A 19,494-nucleotide genomic window follows, 5' to 3' on the forward strand; every position below is an offset into this window, starting at 1 on the left:
ACAGTTTTCCCGCAGCTGTAATGCACATCTTTCTGACATCACCTTAAAACCTCACCTTAACCTCCCTTCCACACAGCCTTCTGTTTGGCTTAAGGCTGCTGTCTTTCTGCTAGCTTAAGAATAAACGCATTTAATCTAAATGTGCACTGAGTTTCTTCCAGTGGACTCAAGCATCCCTTAGGTCTAAGCACTCTAATGACTGGAGAGCAGTTCATTCTGGGCAGAGATAAACACAGTGTATCAGGTTAGGGCTGGCTGTCACGCGTCCTCACATCATCGCTCCTTCCACATTCACCTGCTTCCTGTTGTTACCACAAAACACCTGATACTAGCCTGCAGCTCTGGAGGAGAGTGCATGACTAGCGAGTTGGGGGCTCTGGATCCATCTGCAGCACTGAAAACAACCAAACAAACAAAAAACTCTGAAAGCTGATCATTACTGTGTTTATATCTATGGGGCGGAGGAGGTGGCTCAGTGGTTGAGAGGACTTGCTGCTGAGTTCAGTTCCCAGCACCCACCCGAAGCTCACAACTGCCCGTAACTCCAGCTCTGGAGAATCTGATGCTCACTTTTTGGCCTCTTGGGGCACCTGCACATCAGTGACATCCACTTGCACAGATACACAGGCACTTACACACAAATAAAAATAAAACACACACATACACGGGTTTGGAGCCAGCATCTACTTAGCATATGCAGGGACCTTTTTGGTGCACCCTAACATGGAGGAAGCTGTCCATGCTGAGGGAAAGGTTTTCTTTCCTCTCCTCTCCTCTCCAGAAAGCTGTTAATGCCATCTTCATAATCTCATCTAATTACTTTTATCTCCAAATAACATTAATATGAATTTGAAGCTGGGTGGTGGTTGCTCATGCCTTTGATCCCAGGACTCAGGAAGCAGAGGCAGGCTGATCTCTGTGAGTCCAAAGCCAACCTGGACAGGCCAAGGCAAATAAATAAATAATAAACAATAAATAATGCACAGCTGAACAGCTGACCTTCAGAGGACAAAATAACACAACTGTGGGCTGAGGGTTGTGGAGGAGGCAGAGGGAGGCTGCCTCTACATGGAGGAAGGGAAAGGAATCCCTCTGATTCCTCCACCAGAAGTAAGAGCCTAGTGCTGGAGTCCTTTCAGAAAGTCTTTCAGGTCTGGGGACATAGCTTGATGACAAAGACATTCTCTTGCTTTTTCCTCAAGTGATGGGGTTAAAGGTATGTGCCACCATGGCCCACTGCTTTAGAAGAAAAAAAAAAACTTGCTTTTTAATTTTCAATTATCAGTATTCATTATCTGTTTTTATTATGTGCCTATTGTTGCTTTTTGTATTTTATTTATTTTGGGGCTTTTTTTTTTTTTTTTTTTTTTTCCTGATATTTTGAGACAGGGTTTCTCTTTGTAATCCTGACTGTCCTGGAACTTGCTTATAAATCAAACTGGCCTCAAACTCTGTAACCGACCCGCTTCTCCTTTACAGGCTTGTACCACCAAGCCCAGCCTAACTCGATTTTCTTTTGATAGGACATTTTGTATCCCAGGCTAGTTTCCAATTCAGTCTGTATCTGTGATCTTAGGCTTCCTGACCTTCGTATGTAGTGCTGGGGATCGAACACAGAACCACATGCATCCAAGGTAAGCTCTCTACCGAACCTGATCCACAGCTTTGGGACGTTCTGTGTCACACGCAGGTGCTTTACAAGGGAGGTTTTCAGATTAAAGCTCCTGAGAATTGAAACGACAATCTGCAGGCTAGCTCATTTTTATTCTAAGACACGTCTTCTACCGCGAGTAAATAACTCTGCCTCGGGCCTCAGTTTTCCTCAAAGGCTGAGCCCTAAATGGCACGTTTTCTTGCACAGCGGAGCCAAAGCTCAGATCTTTCCTCCACTGAGCTCCGCCTGCTCGGCGCTTTGATTGACAGCCCACCCGACCAATCTGCTCACAGAGGATGCACGTCAGGGGAGGGAAGTGGGAGGAGCAGTCCTCGGATACGCGTGCGTACTGTGCTTGCTCACGTAATGGGAGCGCTGCGAGTTTGGTGTTGGGCTTCTGGGGTCTGGCGGCCGGGCCTGGGGACCTGCGCACGGCCGAGGGATGCAAGCTTCGGCACCGAGGCCCGGTGATTATAACACTCCACTTCCGTGTAGTGGGGAGGCAAAAATAAGGGGATGGCAATACGGCATTCAGATCAGGACATGGGTTCTCATCCCGACTGTGCTGTGATCCTTGGCGCCCTGAGCCTCCGATGTCTCTTCTGTAAAGTCTTCGGGGGCAGGTGGACCTTACCTGGCCCGGGAGTTCTAAGGCTTTTGTAAGAAGAGGCTAGGCTAGGCGGGGTGGACGGGGGAGGTACCGGTCTCTATTCTGTATCTCAGGCGTCGGCCTAAACCTCAAGGCTCCAGCAAGCGCAAGGACCGGGTCGAAGACCAGCCCTTCCCGGGGCTGCTGCGGACAGAGAACCTCAGCCAGGAGAAGCTAGCTGACGTGCTGAGGGCAGCTGTAGTGGATCAGAAAGGTGAGGGGAGCCTGCTGCTCTTGGCCACCGACACCCCTGGAGCCGGTATCTGCAGGCGCCCAGCCTGCAGTCACATTCCCTCTCCTAGCTTCACCGCCGTGAGAACAGACGTAGGGAAACTCCGCCCCACCCAGCGTTCTGAGACTTCTGAGTGACAGAAGTTAGTATTCTGTCGGAACAGGCTTTGGGGTTAGTTATAGCTGGGGTCTGAAAGCAGCATGCCTCTTGGTCTAGGTGGCTAGATGGCTGCTCTTGCCAACAGCCAGCACTCAGCACCCACATGGTACTTCTCAACTGTCTGTACGTTCATGCAGCTTCGCAGGATTGGGATAAACAGTGGTTCCCGCCTTAAGAGATCAAGCGTCCTCGTGTGAGAAATAATGAGGAATCACTGCTGTTTCCGGGTGTGGTGGCCTGGGAGTAGAGGCAAGGAGGATCAAGGGTTCAGGACCACACTTAGCTGTAAACAAGTTTGAGGCCAGCCTGTTTGTTGGAGTCCCTGTCTCAGTCAAGGACTGTAGGAGGGGCGCACATTATACCGAGGCATGGTGGAGCCGATGTGAATGAAAGCCTAGAACAGCAGTTGCAAAGGTTTTTTGCTTTTCCTGACGTCCATGGAATGTTTCAGGACCTCTGGTGACACTGAACAAGCCACAGGGTCTGCCTGTGACAGGTATGGGCATGGGCAGGGAGGGAGAGGCTGCCAGGGAGAGGAGATGGTTGGGTGGCGCTCTGCCAACCTGTCTTCTCCCTCCTAACCTCTCAGGGAGACCGGGAGAGCTGACGTTGCTGTCTGTGCTGCCACAGCTGAGCCAGGCCCTGGGGCTCGGACATCAGACGCTCCAGGTTGTGCGGGCACCTGGAAAGTAAGTGATGAGTGTGGGCATTATGTACAGCCACTGTCCATAAGTCTTATTCGAGTGCCTGGTACATGGTAGACCCTGGGACATTGGTGCTAACTCTTAGGGCATTTGGCTCTTTCTCTAGGGGCCAGAGAAAAGGCCTTATGACTTTGTTTCTCAGGAGGTCTGGACTCTAGTCCTGATGTTACTGTTTGGCCTTAAGCTGGTGTTCCTTTAATTTTGGGGATGAAGGGGCCACCCTTATAAGAATAAAAGATTTGTTTTTAAAAATTTTCCTCCCTTTGGTGGTTTTGAGACAGTGTTTTCCTGTTTAGCCTTGGCTGCCCTAGACTCACTTTGTAGACCAGGCTGGCCTCGAATTCACAGGTCCACCTGCCTCTGCCTCCCCAGGTGCTGGGGTTACAGGCATGCGCCACTGTTCAGGGCTTCAAAAGATTTGTTTTCAGTTACTGTGAGCATTTAGCCCACATGTGTATCTGTGTACCAGTGTTTGCCTGGTGCCCTCAGAGGCCAGAAGAGGGTGCCAGATCTCAAACTGGAATTGCAGACAGTTGCAAACCATCATGTGGCTGCTAGATGCTGGTCCTGTGCAAGAGCAGCCATCTAGACACCCCCACACACACGCCTTTTTTTTTTGTTAGACCAAGAGTCTTTATGTGACTTGTTCCCTTCTTCCAGGGAGGCTTCTGGGCTTGTACTCCTCTCCAGCTGTCCCCAAACAGCAAGCCACCTGCAGAAGTTCTTCGCCTACTCAAGGAGAGCCCAGAGGCCCACAGCCACCTACTGGTGAGAGGTGCGGGGTGACTGTCAGTGCTAGGGAAGGTCCCAGCTGGCTGCTCTGAGACCTCCTTTTTCCCTTTCTCAGTGCCGTCACTGATGGCATCCCTGAGCCTTCTGAGGGGTCAGTCCACGTGGCTCTGAAGCTGGAACGCATGGATGGCATCGATCTTGTAAGTCAGAGGCCAGCAGGGAAGAGTCATCCCTTCAGGTTTTGCCCTACAGAGGAGTCTGGGCTGGTACATGGGGTGGCTAGAACCGCTGTCCCCTAAAAGGCAAGTGACTGCTGCCTTTGCTGAGGCCCTGTCCTAAGTTTGCTTAGGACAACTCTGTTGAGTCATTCTTGTCTGGTACCCTAGGCAATCCCAGTGAAGTCCCCATCTCGAAAGGACATCCTGGAAGGTGTCAAGAGGACCCTCAGCCATTTCCAAGTGGTGGCCACGGGCTGTGGCTGTGCCCTGGTCCAGCTGCAGCCACTGTCAGGTGGGTCTGAACAGTACTCTGCCGGGGAGGAAGGTGGTGCTTAGCAACAGCCAGGGAGCATCTGGTGGACCCCCAGGGTAGGAGAGCGGGCTCAGCAGGAGGCAGCAGTTTTAGGTGCACACCCAGTCTAGCACCCGCCACATATTCTTGTTCTCAGAGGCTTTGGTTCTGTAGGGTCGAACCCGCAGGCTAGGTGGGTTACAAGCTGCCATTGTCCTGATCTGCTCATGGGCCTGTCTGTGGAGGCAGAGGACACCTCACAGATCCAGAGGCTCTGGGGAACGGGGGCAGTACTGCACGGTCAGGAAGAGCAGTGCCTCCCAACCCCCCGTCTCTCAGTTTTCCCCAGTCAGCTGCAGGTACACATGGTTCTGCAGCTCTGCCCAATTCTCGGAGACCACACCTACGCAGCGCGAGTAGGCACCGTTCTGGGCCAGCGCTTTCTGTGGCCAGCCGAGACTACCAAGCCCCAGGGACAGGTAGGTCCCCAGGCTCATATGCCTGCTCTGTGTGGGTTGAGAGAGCTCTGTGTCCCCAGACACCAGGCAATATTGGACTAGGAGGCGGCTGGCTTGGCCTCTGGGGCCACTTGTGTCCCTGTGGTACCATGTGGCTCAAACAAATGCCATACTCTCTCAGACCTTCTCTCCATGAGCTCAAGGAGGGGGGTAGCTGGCCTCTAATAGGCCCTGAGGTTCAACCATCCTTTTGAGCTGTTTGGGCATCATTTCCTCCTGTGTTGAGTCCAGTGAATGGGAGTGAAGCCAGCCACCTGGGAACCAGAGGAGAGTGGAGGTTTGTGTGAATTGGGGCTTTGAGGTCTACGCACATCCCCTCCCCTCCCATTGGCCAGAGGTGTAATAGCCTGGCTTCACTGAAGACAACTTGCCTGCCTGTGGAGAAAACTACTGTAGTTGCAGACCAGGGAGGTCCTACAGGTCTCCCTCTGTGTCCATCAGAGCTGGGTGCTCCTCTGGCTGGAACTCAGATGGCTGTTCTCTCCCCTCCCAGGTCCTGGATGAAGCCCTGCTCAGACACCTCCACCTGAGTCCTTCCCAGGTGGCCCAGCAGCCCTTGCATCTGCACCTGCACCGCCTCCTCCTCCCGGGCACCAGATCCAGGGATCCCCCCAGTGAACTTCTGGCACCCCTGCCCCCTTACTTCTCTCGGACCCTGCAGTGCCTGCGGCTCTCCCAACAATTAATAGGCTGTCTCTGACCCCCGGTTGGAAATGGAAATAGAAAGTAGAAGGGCTGTGGCCCAGCTCAAGGACAGTGGGACAGTGAGGTTGGTGCTGAGTACAGTCAAGGTCCTGGGCTCCTTGGTCTGACAAACCTAAGATCAAATCCCAGTGAGGCCACTTGCTTGCTGTGTGGCTTTGGGCAATTTGAGTTCTCTCTGGACTTAAAATAATAAAAGTTCTACCTCACAGGCTCGTTTACCAAAAATAAGAAAGCAAATGTTCACCAGGGACTCTGGCTCAAGTGAACTGTGGCCGGGTTAGGAGGTGGCATCCGCTCTTCTCCTGGCCAGGAAGTTTGTTTTTGAGACCGGGTCTTTCCCTGTATCTCTGGCTGGACTGGATGTCAGCGTCGCCCACCTCTGCCTCCTGAGCACTGGGATGTCAGGTGTGAACCACTGTACAGGATGAGCTCTTCTAACCTCAGGGGACACTGCCCACTGAATTTCAACACCCTGCTTTGCCCACAACACATTCACAGGCAGATCTGCTTTTGGAGGGTCAGGAGCCAAACCTTCTCAGGGAGGGAATGCTATGGGTCACTTAGGTGTGTTTTTTGGGTCTTCTAGTTTTAGGAGGCTGGATTTCCTCCTCACTGAGGGAAGGAACAGCCCTATACTCTCTAGAGAAGGGCTGAGGTTTAGGGAAAGCCCATGTCTTGTCATGATGCTCTTTGCCCATCAGAAGCCGTTCTGCTAACCCAGCTTGTCTCTGGGAGAGGGCCCTTCCTGATGGTTAGCCTTCCACATACTGCCATTTGGTCTCAGGCAGGCCATGTTCAGACTCAGTTTCCTCATCTGTATAGTGAAGGCTCTTCCCCGACCGACCCTAAGACTTCCTGCAGAGAAAGCTAATGCCCATTACTAGGTGGGCCTTGCTGATGGAGGCCCTGATAAACAACTCTTGTTCTGAACATTGCCTCAGTTATTCAAACCAAACCCAGAGAACTTTACTTAGCTTTTTTAAAATTATTATTATTTGATGCTGGGTCCAGGATGGGGTAGCGAAAATCAGAGCAGGAGTTTCTCTAGCCTCATAGCCCCCTTGGTCCTCAGTCTCTGGGACTTCAAAATAAAAGTCAAGGGATTGGAGAGGTTCAGCCACTTGTTGGGGTATGCCTCAACCCTGGGTTTGTCGAAGAGTTTGGCCTTGAACTTGCCTTTGGCCTTGACTTTCCTGTGGGTTCTAGGAAGAGGTCCAACTTCAAAGGGCAGAGGATACGAGGCACATCCAAAGTGGGGGCCTCGAAGGTTCAAGGGAATAGTAGCCTCGGTGTAAAGGAGGGGAGGGAGAGAGATGATCAGGCCTCTGTCTTGGAGCAGGGTTCTGGAGAAGACAAGCCCTTCCCTGGGGCGCTGCATGGTCTGGGTTCTGCCCTCTGCCTATGCCCTTTAGCTGGGATCCCACTGCTCAGCATTACCCTCCAGGGTGTGAGGCATAGCTCTAGGCCCACCTTTCCTGGCTTCAGCATGCTGGGTGCCACCTTGAGGTCACAGTGAGGTGGTAAGGACATCAGAACCTTGGCAGTAGGTAGAGTCATCAAGGCCTTGCCTGTGGTTGACAGAGCCTCAGAGCCCACCAGCTGGCCATGCTGTAGTCTGAGGACCTGGCTCTGGGGTTGGAGCACACGGGGAGAAGGCAGCCAGGCCTTGTCATAGATGCTAGGGAAGTGGGAAGGGTCTGTGGGAGAAGGGAAGCTGTGAGGATCTGAGCAAGGCCCCAGGCTAACCCGCTGTCCCCCAGGGTATGTGCAGAGGCAGGGGATGGGAGGCAAGTGCAGATGGAGCCCCTCCCAGCGCCTCCTCCTCCTCCTCCAGAGGTAGTGGAAAGACATAGGGTTGGGGTTCCAACAGACCTGGGTCTGCATACAAACTCTGCCCCTTCTGAGCTGTGTAACCTCAGGCAGCGTCCTTATACTTCCTGCTACCTCGGCTGGAAAATGGGGTTAATAGCACCTACCTCAACAGGGTGTTGTGAGGGCTTAAGGGAGCTGGGTTGGGGAGCGAGAAGGGCATTGTGGTAGCACCTTTCCCCAAAGAAGTATGAGGGCAAAGGCTGGCTAGAGCAGCAGCTGAGGTTTGGACTCCGGGAACGCGCACTCTAGAACCAAGCCTTGGCATCATCTGGGCTACCTGCCTGGCAAGGTGACTACTTTAGAATACTCATTTGGTTGTATATTTAAAGATAATTGGTGAGCAGTGTTCATACTTGCCATCACTGGTGGCCTTTTGGCAGGAGGGCAAGCCCAGTTACTTGGGAAAGGCTTGGAGAACAGGTAGAAATGGCCTTGGTAGCACTGGGGTATTTGGAGTGCATAGTATTACCCCAGGCCTCATGCTGTTTCAGAACCTTCAACCTATTGGAAATGTGGTCCACCCTGATACTGGGGGGCTCCCACTTCTGGATGGTGAGGCAGACCAGGGTTGTGGCACTTTTTGGCTTGCCTTTCTTCCCCTTTCCAGGGACCGAGATGGTGGCAGTAGAGTCTTGCTTCTCCTTCTCAGTGTGTCCCGAGCTCCTGGCGCAAGCGTCTTTCCTAGAAGCTGACCTGTAGGTAGGGGACCCTGAGTCCTTGCCTTCCCCAGAGCCTTGCTGGGCCAGCAGATGAGGGAGTGATGAGCGGACCCCTGTCCGCCGATGACTCATGGGCTTCTTGATGGTAGAGCCCTCCACCAAAAGCCGGATTCCCACATACTGGGGCACCTCTACAGCAGGCTGTAGGCAGGAGAGAAAACAAGGCCATCTCAGATACTGGTGCTGGAATCAGGGCCCAAGGCAGAGGTGAGAAACAGGAAGCCTCCTCTATTTTCAAGGGGCCCAGGGGACCTACAAGCCACAGACCTCTAGGGAACAAGAAGCCAGGGAAGCAGAGAATCATAGCCGTGCAGACAAAGCCACCCCACTACCCATCCAAGACAACCTCTGGTCTCTGTTAGAATGCAAGTGGTTTCAGACTATGGGTAGCCAGAGATGGGCAGAACTGAGCCATAGCTTTTCTATGTGGCAATGTAATTTGCATTGTGAACACCAAGATGAGAGAGGCCTCTAAGGTTAGAGTAGCCTCTTCCCCCTACACCCAGAAACAGGGTTTCTCTGTGTAGCCTTGGCTGTCCTGGGTTTGCTTTGTAGACCAGGCTGGCCTTGAACACACAGAGATCTACTTGCCTCCGCCTTACAGAGTCCTGGGATTATAGGCGTGTGCCACCACACCAGGCTTAGAGTAGCTTTCTAAGAATAGGGACAGTTATAAGCAGTTGTGAGCTTCTGGACTTGGGTACTAGAACCCAAAGTTGTGTCATCTTTAAGAGCAGCAAGTACTTTTAACTGCTGAGCCATCTCCAGCCCAACTTATTTTCTTTATAACTTATATTGTCTATGACAGTGGTTTTCAACCTTTAATACAGTTTAATATAATTCATGTTGTAGTGATCCCCAACCATAAAACTATTTCATTGCTACTTTATAACTGTAATTTTGCTACAGTTATGATTATAATGTAAATATCTGATATGCAGGATAGCTGATATGTGACCCCTGTGAAGAGGTCATTTGACCCCCAAAGGGGTCATAACCCAAAGGTGGAGAACCACTGGTCTGCAGCATTTTATTATTAGCAACAGAAAATGGACAGATACAGAAAGTACTTTGTAATTTTGGAAGAAGAGACAGTGTTGAGTTGGGTAAAGACACTTGCTTGAGTTCAATCCCCAAAACCAATGGGGTAGAAGGAGAGAACTGACTCCCACAAGTTGTCTTCTGACAACCGCACCCGTATATACACAAACTCCAACACAATAAGTAATATGATAAAAAATGATGCCAGCCACCTTAGCCCAAGTCAAATTTGGCACCAGGAATTAGCAGTCTGGTTGTGCCTGTGACAGTCACATGAGGTGCCCAGCACCACTTCTTAAGTGTTCTTTGCCAAATATCTCTACCCTGAACCCCATCAAGTTGTTGACCTATCTTCTACTTTACAGGACTCTCAGAGAACAGATGGAACACCACAGGGAGACAATCAGATAAAACAAAATGTGGGACAGAGCTACAGGCCAGCCAGCTTGGTCTTCAAAGGACCAGGACACCAGGAAGAAAACAGCAGAGCTATCTGTCCTAGATCAAAGGAGATCAGGGAGACAAAGCCACCAGTGTAGCCACCTTAGGTGCATGTCAGCCCTCAAAAAACAAATCAGCAGTAACCTGAAAAAACCGCATGGGCTTTTGCCAAGCCTGGGTCAATCTCTCCAGGCACCCGGCCACTCAGCTTTTCTGTTGTTGTTCTGAGACAAGGTTTCATGTAGCTCAGGCTGGCCTCAAGCTCACTGTATAGCCAAGGATGACCTTCAATTCATCTTCCTGCCGGGTACAGTGGTACACACCTTTGATCTCAGCACTCAGGAGGGAGAGGCAGAGGCAGGTGAGTTCAAGGTCAGTCTGGTGTACAAATACAAAATAAGGCCAGGACAGCCAGGGCTCTTGTTATACAGAGAAACTCTGTCTCAAAAACAAAAACCAACCAAACAACCAAACAAACAACCTCATCCTTCTGCCTAAATCTCCTAAATGATGGGATTACAGGTGCGTGTTGTCATGCCCTGTGCAAACTGTGCTCAATTTTAAACTGCAGAGCACTTCCTCCTCCCCATTTCCTCTGTTCTCTTCCAAGATGACATTGTTTATTACATTATTACTGAAGCCCTGGCTGAACTGACATTCGCTATGTCAACCAGGCTGACTGGGACCTTGTGACAATCCTCCACCCTTTGTTGCCCGAGTGCTGGGATCATCAGTGTCTATGGATGTGTATACGGTGTCTATGTATATGCTTATCTTCCCTCCATTTACATTTTAAGCTGAAGCTGTAGCTCGGTGGTGCTGCACACGCCTAGCATGCAGGCCCTAGATTCTATCCCTAACTCCTAGGGCTAAAGTTCCTAACAAAGACTACACCTAATTGCCAGTTCTAAGCCAGTTTGGTTCTCAACCTTCCCAATGCTGTGACCCTTTAATAGAGTTCCTCAGGTTGTGGTGACCCCAACCATAAAATTATTTTCATTGCCGCTTCATAACTGTAATTTTATGACTGTTATAAACTGTAATGTAGATATCTGATATGCAAATGGTCTTAGGTCCCGTGAAAAGGTCATTTGATAAAACAAAGGGTTCGCAACTCACAGGTTGAGAACCGCTGTTTTAATAATCAGAACTGTAAGAAACACAAGACCACTTAGGTTACATGGTTGGTGTTTTGCCTTCCTGTAGTAAATCTAGACCTCGAATTCTAGCTGTGAGATCCTACCTAAAATTTGCTCTCAGAATTCAGAAACCCTTAAAAACATTCTTTTAAAGTTGTGTTTGTATGGTTGCTGTTTTGAAATAGGGCCTCACTCTGTAACCGAAGCCTCTCTGAATAAGAGGAGGCATAAGGTGGGAGTCTTACGTCCAGCTCTGATGCTAATCTAAGTCTTTGACTGGACTGGGAAAGCCTAGGGTATTTGTAAAGCATGCCCTGGTGTGTCCCTAAGGGCGTTTCTAGAACCAATTAGTCCATGAGAGCTTTGGCCTAATGGAGGATGTCATCATTTGGTGGATTCAGAATTCTGATAAACTACTGGGAGACTATAGCACTATGGAAAGTGAGGCTTGGTTAGATATTTTATTGCCAAGCTGGGTTGATGACTCATATCTATAACCTTAGTACTTGAGAGGCTTCAAGCAGAAGAAATGCTATGAGTTCCAGGTCTGCCTAGGCTATACAGAGTGAGCCCCTGTCTCAAAACCTAAAAAAACAAAACAAAACAAAAAAAAAATCAATGTTTTTGGCTGATTTAAAAAAAAAAATTCCTGTAACTTATAAAATAAGCAAGATCAAATCTGCTTTTGGAAAAAAATGAATAACACAATAATTATTATAACAACAGATATTACTAATTGACTCGACAGGCCTTGGAGTTGATGGAGCTATCATCAGCCTTCCTGAGTAAGCATAGTAGCTAAAGCTGTTCTCTCTGTCCTCTTGTCTAGGCACCCTAACAAAGCCCTGTGCACAGATAAAACCACTTCCTTCTCACAGCACATAAAGGAGGAGCCAGTTACAGTCTTATTTTGCAGACAGGAGGCTAGTGGCTTGAAATCTCAACGGGAAACTGAGGAGATCCTGGAGCCTCTGAAAATATCTATGAATACAAACTCATGGCATTAATGACTCTCAGAGAACAGTAACCTCCAGGTCAGAAATGAGACAGGCCAGAGGGAAGTGTCTGTGTGAAGCCACCCTGTGGGGGTCCGGCCGGGAACCCAGGTCCTGACCGATGTCGCAGAGCAGACCCCCCCAGTGCTTCACTGTGGGGTTGCCTGTGGGAAGTGCTGTGGCGTCTCACCTGCTTATAGATGAGCTCAAAGGCTCCCGTGTCACAGCTTCGGTCCAGTCGACGGTCGATGACCACGCGCAGCGTGTCTGCTTGCACACCAGCACAGAGGCGAGCTGTGACAGCTGTGGAAGGCGCCATGGTGGGACTGGCATTGATTTCAATCAACCAAGGTCGGAAGTCTTCCCCAAACACGAAGTCGGCCCCGTAGAGCTCGAAGCTGGCCTTCCGGCACTGGACAGTGTCTTGGGAGGTCTGCAGGGCGTGGATCACAGCGGCCTTCATGCCAGGCACAATGATATTGGACCAGGCATTTGGGGCGCCCACCTCCTGCAAGTGTGACTGAAACCTCTGGCTGGACCACATGTTGTCTAGAGGCAGCAATGGGTGCCGGTGAATGGAGGCCTCCAAGTGTCTCTGGATGGAGTTGTTGCACAGGTGCACGGAGCTAGAGTGGGACAGAGACAGAGACTCAGCCCTGGAGCCCCACACCCAATCTCAGGGCTGCAGAGTCCTGGGGTCAGCCATCCTGGTGAGCTCAACTGAGATGGGCCTCTGCTGGAAGATCAATAGGACAGAATACCTCCAACCCCTTCACCTAAGGCCAGGGCCAGTCGTTTCTTGGAACACTCAGCTGTTGCAGATGAGCTACCGTAGCAAGCACTTTGGGCCTGGCCCCAGTTCACCCTTCCTGTGCGGGGCAGGGAATAACACAGGGAGAGGATGACCCTGAGTGGGCATCTCTCAGCTTTACCACTAGCTGTGTATCCCAGGCAAGCCACTGAACCTGCTTGCCTCCATATCTCTAAAATGGCAATACCCCACTTCATCGTGTTTGAGAAATGACATGATACAACCCAGCAGAAGCACTGATGGCATGAATCTACACTGTAACACTGCTCCAGCCTTCAGATGTGGAGACTTTTTCTTTGAAATGGTCTCACATAGGCCAGGCAAGATTCAAACTCACCACTGAGAATGACAGTTTACACCAGATTATCCTGCCTCCGCCTTCCAAATGTTAGCATTTGCAGGCATCTACTACTGTACCTGGCCTGATTTTGGCTCCTGTCTTGGCCTCCCAAGTTCTGGGATTACAGTTAAGAGCTACCACACCTGGCTTGTTTCATGTTGAGCGGGGGTTCTCACTACATAACCCAGGATATCCTCAAACTCACAATCCTCCTATCCAGCCTCTCAAGTGCTGGGATTACAGATGTGGATCCCTGCGTCCTGCTGGAAACGGAGGCTTAAGTAGTTTTTAACTTCTCCAGAGGCACACAACTTGATGTTGCATAGATGGAATTTGAACCAGGCCTCACCAAGGTTTCTTCTCATCCCGTGAGCAAACCACAAGTTGCCTTTCCTCTCTCAAGTTTCTTTTAATCTGCCTTTACCCAGATCAACATTTTCTTTGTAACACATCACCCTCTATCCCAGCAGTTTTCAACCTATGGGTCGTGACCCCTTTTTACAGGGGTCACCTAAGACCATCAGAAAACATACATTACAATCTGTAACAGTAGCAAAATTACACTTATGAAGTAGCAACAGAAATAATTTTATAGTAGGGGTCACCACAACATGAGGAACTGTATTAAAGGGTCACAGCATCAGGAAGGTTGAGAACAACTGTTCTAGTCTGTTAGTCATAACTACTCAAGCTCATTGTTAAGATGTAAGCCCTCGAGAGCTGGGATCTTGTTTTGTTCATTTCTGTATCCCAAGGGCACCCTGTCGGCAAGCTCCTGAAAGGTGGAAAGTCTGCCTCCCCACCTATAGAGTCTGTGGTCTGAAACCCAGCCTGGCTCTTAAGAGTCCACTGCTCTGTCTGCTGACCTCCACAAGACCGGGCAGTCGGGGGAGGCGGAGGGAGGGCTCACTTGTCTAGGTTCTTCAGGGAGAAGGGCTGCGTGGAGAAGCGGATGTAGCTGTCTCGGTAGAACCACACAGTGAGTGGGTTCCAGTCAGTCACCAGGAACCACTGTCTCAGGTCAAACTTGGTGCCGAAGATGAGCAGGGGCCGCTCAATGTACTTCTGCACAATCCACTTGCCATCCTTCATCATCATGGGGTTGCAGTCCACCAGCTTCAGCATCTCTTCCAGGTGGTCCATACACACAATTCCTGAGGGGGGAGACGAGGCAGTCAGGGACCAAGAGGTCAGGCCATGGTTGGGAGAAGTGCCACAGGACCATGGGTGTCCCGTTATAGGCTCACATCCCTACAGAATCCGGACGAACCTTAAAAATAAACTCTTGGGTGGGATTGGGAGGGAAAGAGGGAAGGGGCTACGACTGGGATACAAGTGAATGACCTGTGATTAAAATACAATAAATAAATAAATAAAATAAAATGGAAAAGAAAAGAAAAAAAATAAACTCTCATCCCCACAGAATACAGCTGAACCTTAAGGCTGCTCCCCACCCCAGTCAGAATCAGCTTCCCTCTAGCAAAACAAAGATTTTTTTTTTTAAATTCTAATTAACTGTTTAACTCGGGGTGGGGTGGGGGCTGGAGAGGTGGCCCAACATTAAGAGCACTTGCTGTTCTTGCAGAGGGTCCCAGCACTCTTATGACATAAACTCCAGTTTCCAGGTGATCTGGCCCCCTCTTCTGGCCTCCATGGGCAGCAGGCACACACACAGTGCACACATGTACAAGAAGGTAAGACACATGCACATAAAATTAAAAGAGAAATAAGGGCACAATGGCTCAGTGGGTAAAAGCACTTGTCACGGGCTGACTGCCTGAGCTGGGTTCCTAGAACAGAGAGAGCCCTGTAAGTTGTCCTCTCATATCCTGTTGACCATGTACATGTATTATTTTTCTCCAATGATTAAGAGACTAGGAAACTGAAAGGCATACCAAAACCTCCCACTCACTGTCCGGGGTGAAGCCAGCTGCTGTGCCAGATCCTATGAGAGCTTTCGTTACATGGCTATCTGTGCCTTGCTTTCATAGGCTCCGATGGAGCTCAGCAAGGCCATGGGTGAAGCTGGGCCTCAGCAGAAACCACCTCACCTTGTTACTAGCCACCTGCACAACTGACTCTGGCTCCAGCCTCACATATCCAAGGACGTGTACTTTCTTACCTTTGTTGTTGTTGTTTTGTTTTTGTTTTTCGAGACAAGGTTTCTCTGTGTAACAGAGCCCTGGCTGTTCTGGACTCACTTTGTAGGCTAGTTGGCCTTAACATCTTTCTTCTCTCTCTCTCAGACAGGGTCTCACTATGTAGCTCTGGCTGTCTTAAAACTATGTAAGCCAGGCCGGCCTCAAACTTACAGAGATCCACCCGCCTCTGCCTCCCAAGTGCTGGGATTATAGGCTTGTGTCACTATGCCCAGCTTGTTTACCCTCTCTCGCTTTTTTCATCCTTTTATTTATTTTGTGACAGGATCTTATGGAGTTCAGGCTGGCCTCATGCTTACTGCATAGCCAAGGCTGGCCTTCAACGATGCTTTTGTTTCTACCTGGGACTATAATCAAGTGATTGGGGCACAGATGCTCTTTCCTGTTTATTTTTATGTGTATACGTGTGTTTTCTGGATCTCCTGGGACTGGAGATCCAGTCTGTTCGCTCTGTGACACTTCACTCACCTGTACATTTACATGTAGACTTTTTGTTTCAATAAAGAATATCATTACAAGCTTTCTATCTCTCGGGAGGCCTTCTGCAGTCTTTAAAGGCCGGGCTGAAGCTGGGCTCTCCTGTGCACACAGTGGATACTCTGAAGTGATTCGATGAAGGGGAGGCCCCAGAAAAGGTCTTACAGGTAGAGAGAGGCAGGGAAATCAATGCCGGTGGGGTGACCCCCCCACCGACCAAGCACCGCTGAGTAGCAGGTATGAGCTGCATTTAGCCTTTACCTGACGGGAAGCCCTGGTGCCATCCCCACTGAGGTAACTGAGGTTCAGAGAGGCGGACTGACTTGTCACACAGCATGTTAGTAACAGGGCTGAGAGACAAACCTGGCAGTGGGGCAGTCTCTGCGCGATTAACCTCCTTGGCTCCTAGTAGTGGATAAAGGTACTAAACCCTGGAAGAAGAGGTTGCTCCCCCACCTCGGCCACGGGACTTGGCTCCCGGCTTCACAATCCAGATGTTTCGATCCCCTTCCATCTCTATCTGGGGTACCACGGCCTGAAGCTGATGCAGGATGTCTTCAGAGCGCTGGACCTGGGTCTCCAGGTATTTGAGTTCTGCTCCTTCACTGTGTGGAGACAGTGGGACTTGGGGTGGGTGGGGGTTGGGACCAGATGAGAGGATAGGATAATCGGAGACATACCCCTCCCTCTTCCCCTCCCCCAGCTGTGCTCTAAACTGCTTTGGTCACACCTGTCCCTGAAACACTAGATAAGTCTCTCCTTAATCCCCACCCTCAAGTCACCCAGTGCCCGCTAACCTATCCAGACCACACCCCACCCCATCTATACTCCATCTTTTGACATCTTCATTCCTAATGAACACGGGGCAGCACCCTCTAGCACTAAGCCAAGCACCCTGCCAAGGACTTCCCATCATTCCGCTTTATCCTCTCAGCAGCTCTCTAGGGAAATATTAACTAGCCAGCTTTAGGGAAGTATAAACGGAAGCTGGGGAAGCTCAGGGGCCTGTCCGAGGCTACAACACACCAGGTGGCGTGACTGAGCCAGGGTGCAAATACGCCTGACTGCTTCCTCGTTGATGTCCAAAGGTGCATTCAGAGGTCCACACTCCTAATCTGGACTTAACACTAGTTGAGAATCAGTCCTTTCTCAGCCTGAGCCTGCTCGGGCTTGACTCACCATGATTCGCTTCCCTCCCGTCACGTACCCTCCCATGACACACAGCCACTTATTCAGCCAGGCCTTTCTAGTGTGTGGTGCTGGGGCTTGAACACAGAGCCAGCTCATTCAGCCAGCAGACTTTTGGAGAGGGCCTGCTGAGTGGCAGGGGTTGAGGTGGAGAGTGAGGCGCAGCAGAGAACACCCCCACCCCGCAGCTGACCACCCTGCAGGCTCCACTTGCGGCTCAGAGGAGAATGTGTGCTCAGCCGAGCTGGCTCTGTGTTCAAGCCCCAGCACCACACACTAGAAAGACCTGGCTGAATAAGTGGCTGTGTGTCATGGGAGGGTACATGACGGGAGGGAAGCAAATCATGGTGAGATGGGGTACAGTCAAGCCCGAGCAGGCTCAGGCTGAGAAAGGACTTGGGAGGAAGCTGGCCTAGACATACAAAGGCTCATAGGAAAGGAGGCCCTGCTCCTTACAGGATGGTCAGTGTCCTCAGCGATATGCCGCCCCAGATGGCTGCCTCATTTAAACTTCTGGACAACAAAGATGCCTCCCTAGGAGGCAACCCTGACCTCCACCACCGTTAGCTTTCTTCTTATGAGAGGCATCAAGAATTCCACAGGGTTGTCCTCTGACAGTCATAGCACACAGTAGCTCAAGAAAAAGAAAGAGGAAAAGAAGAAGAAGAAGAAGAAGAAGAAGAAGAAGAAGAAGAAGAAGAAGAAGAAGAAGAAGAAGAAGAAGAAGAAGAAGAAGAAGAAGAAGGCGGCTGCCTTAGGGCTGGGGTAGCTCACTTAGTAAAGCACTTGCCTGAAGCTGGGGTCCTGAGTTCTACCCCATCACTGTAAAAATGACAAGTGGCTTTATGTTTCCTGCCACTAGGGAAAAGCATAGGATTACCTTGCTGTCATTTTCTGCTATTTAGAAAAAAGACCCTAGTTATTTGCTACAGCGGTGGGTCTTTGGATTACATCATTTATTCAAAGCTTGTTCTGTTTCTCTCTGTTCACACCACCCCCACTTTTGAGACCCTCAGCGCTTCCACCTGGCTTGCTGCAAGCCTCCCACCCAAGTGTGGTGCCCCTGCAGAGCTTTGGCTCTGGAGCCGGGCTCACCAAGTGCTCGCCACATTCTTCTGCTGGCAGATAATGCAACCTGCCTCCACTGCTCAAGAGCCTTTGCCCAAAGAGAGCTCCAAAACATCACCCCTATTCACTCCCTCCCCAATCCTCTTGTTGTTATTGGGTGGTGGTGGTGGTTTTTCAAGACAGGATTTTTCTGTGTAACAGCCCTGGATGTCCTGTACCGACTTTGTACACCAGGCTAGCCTCAAACTCGCAGAGATCTGCCTGCCTCTGTCTCCCTGAATGCTGGGATTAAAGGTGTGCCTCACAACCCTCTTGTTCACAGTTAATGATTCTGAATTCCACATCAAGGAAACCTGTTAAATTCACTGTGTTTAACTCGATGTTTTCCAAATGAGACTAACCCCAAAGCCTTTTCTTGTGATGTCTATTTCCTTCCTGTGGGAATCAGCATCCTATGTCACACAGTGACAAACGGCCTCTAAGATGAAATCTAAATGCCTTAGGTTCCTATTTTGTGCAGACACTATAAGCCTATGGCTGAGCCCACAATACAAATTATCCTGTCTCATACCATTCTCCAAGGTGGATGCTATTTTTAAATCTATTTTGCATTTAAGAAAAAAAGTATGTTCAGAAAGCTCAGTGATGTTTCTGGCGTCATAGAGCTTGGGAGATGGAAAGAAAGAAAGAACTGGAACTTAGGTCTACTGACAACCTATGCTACCACCTTGGGCCTATGATATGCTAAGGTGGGAAAAGTGGATTGGACTCTCTCGTGGAGCCAGTGGGAGCCTCCTGAGGGTCCCTGAGCAGAAGCGGCCAGGAAAAAAAGTGGTGGGGGTGGGGGTTAAGCTTGGGTTGTGCTAGATGGAGAGTGTCTGACTGTAACCCCTGCCCATGCCTATAACCCTGCCCCTGTGGGGCACTTACTGGATTACTTGGTAATAGCGCTGGAGGAAAAGGGACCAGCCATCAGGGCTGAAGTACAGTGGGGCACTGGGGTCCTTGTCGATGTCCTTGTGGGCTATGCTGCTAAGGAATTCCTCACATGCACACAAAGCCTCATCCACCAAGTCTGCGGACACTGTCACTGCCCTTTTGTTCTGCTTCTTGGGATGTATGTATTCTGCAGAGAGAGAGAAGGGACCTGTAAACAGCCCATTTTTGAAGCAGGTAATGTGACACATGCCATCTCCCTTTGCTGACCTGAAGCCTATCACTTACCTGAGACCCAGTGTGAACTCAGTCCCCAGCCGCCCTGGGACATGCCCCTTCCTCCCCTGAAACTAACTGCTCTGAATCTACCTGCAGCCCTGGCCTCCTCTGTCCCTGCACCCTCTCACTTAACTAAGGCTCTAGTGTACATGCCAAGCTTTCTAGA

At 50.2% G+C, this 19,494-nt stretch overlaps 2 protein-coding genes across 10 annotated transcripts in view; one reads left to right on the forward strand and one right to left on the reverse strand.

Annotated features, from left to right (window-relative positions):
• The first annotated feature begins 1,607 nt into the window (after nt 1-1,607).
• On the forward strand, nt 1,608-6,069 carry Rpusd3 (RNA pseudouridine synthase D3). 2 transcript variants are annotated; one of them, XM_055628453.1, is made up of 9 exons: nt 1,608-1,634; nt 1,862-2,121; nt 2,378-2,517; nt 3,284-3,383; nt 4,059-4,166; nt 4,246-4,330; nt 4,517-4,640; nt 4,980-5,119; nt 5,652-6,069. In XM_055628453.1, the coding sequence occupies exons 2-9, from the start codon at nt 2,021-2,023 to the stop codon at nt 5,856-5,858; spliced, it is 1,005 nt and encodes a 334-aa protein (XP_055484428.1). In that variant the 5' UTR covers nt 1,608-1,634; nt 1,862-2,020; the 3' UTR covers nt 5,859-6,069. The 2 variants fall into 2 exon arrangements, with proteins under 2 accessions (XP_055484428.1, XP_055484427.1); XM_055628452.1 differs by lacking the exon at nt 1,608-1,634 and adding an exon at nt 3,146-3,190 and having other exon boundaries at nt 1,979-2,121.
• The window catches only part of Ttll3 (tubulin tyrosine ligase like 3), a 22,576-nt gene continuing 7,431 nt past the window's right edge, over nt 4,350-19,494 (reverse strand). For 5 of the 8 annotated variants that reach the window (XM_055628438.1, XM_055628437.1, XM_055628442.1 and 2 more), the window contains 6 exons: nt 19,044-19,239; nt 16,314-16,462; nt 14,132-14,375; nt 12,261-12,696; nt 8,325-8,595; nt 6,829-7,812 (listed from right to left, as the gene is read on the reverse strand). In XM_055628438.1, coding sequence (XP_055484413.1) covers nt 7,181-7,812; nt 8,325-8,595; nt 12,261-12,696; nt 14,132-14,375; nt 16,314-16,462; nt 19,044-19,239 — 1,928 coding nt within the window. In that variant the 3' untranslated portion in view covers nt 6,829-7,180. Of the gene's footprint in view, nt 4,377-6,828; nt 7,813-8,324; nt 8,596-12,260; nt 12,697-14,131; nt 14,376-16,313; nt 16,463-19,043; nt 19,240-19,494 lie in introns of those variants that run through there. The other 3 variants (XM_055628439.1, XM_055628441.1, XM_055628440.1) reach the window with 3 other exon arrangements.

Source organism: Psammomys obesus, unplaced genomic scaffold, assembly GCF_907164565.1.
Source record: "Psammomys obesus unplaced genomic scaffold, mPsaObe1.curated_primary_1811, whole genome shotgun sequence".
In the NCBI taxonomy this organism is placed as follows: domain Eukaryota; kingdom Metazoa; phylum Chordata; class Mammalia; order Rodentia; family Muridae; genus Psammomys; species Psammomys obesus.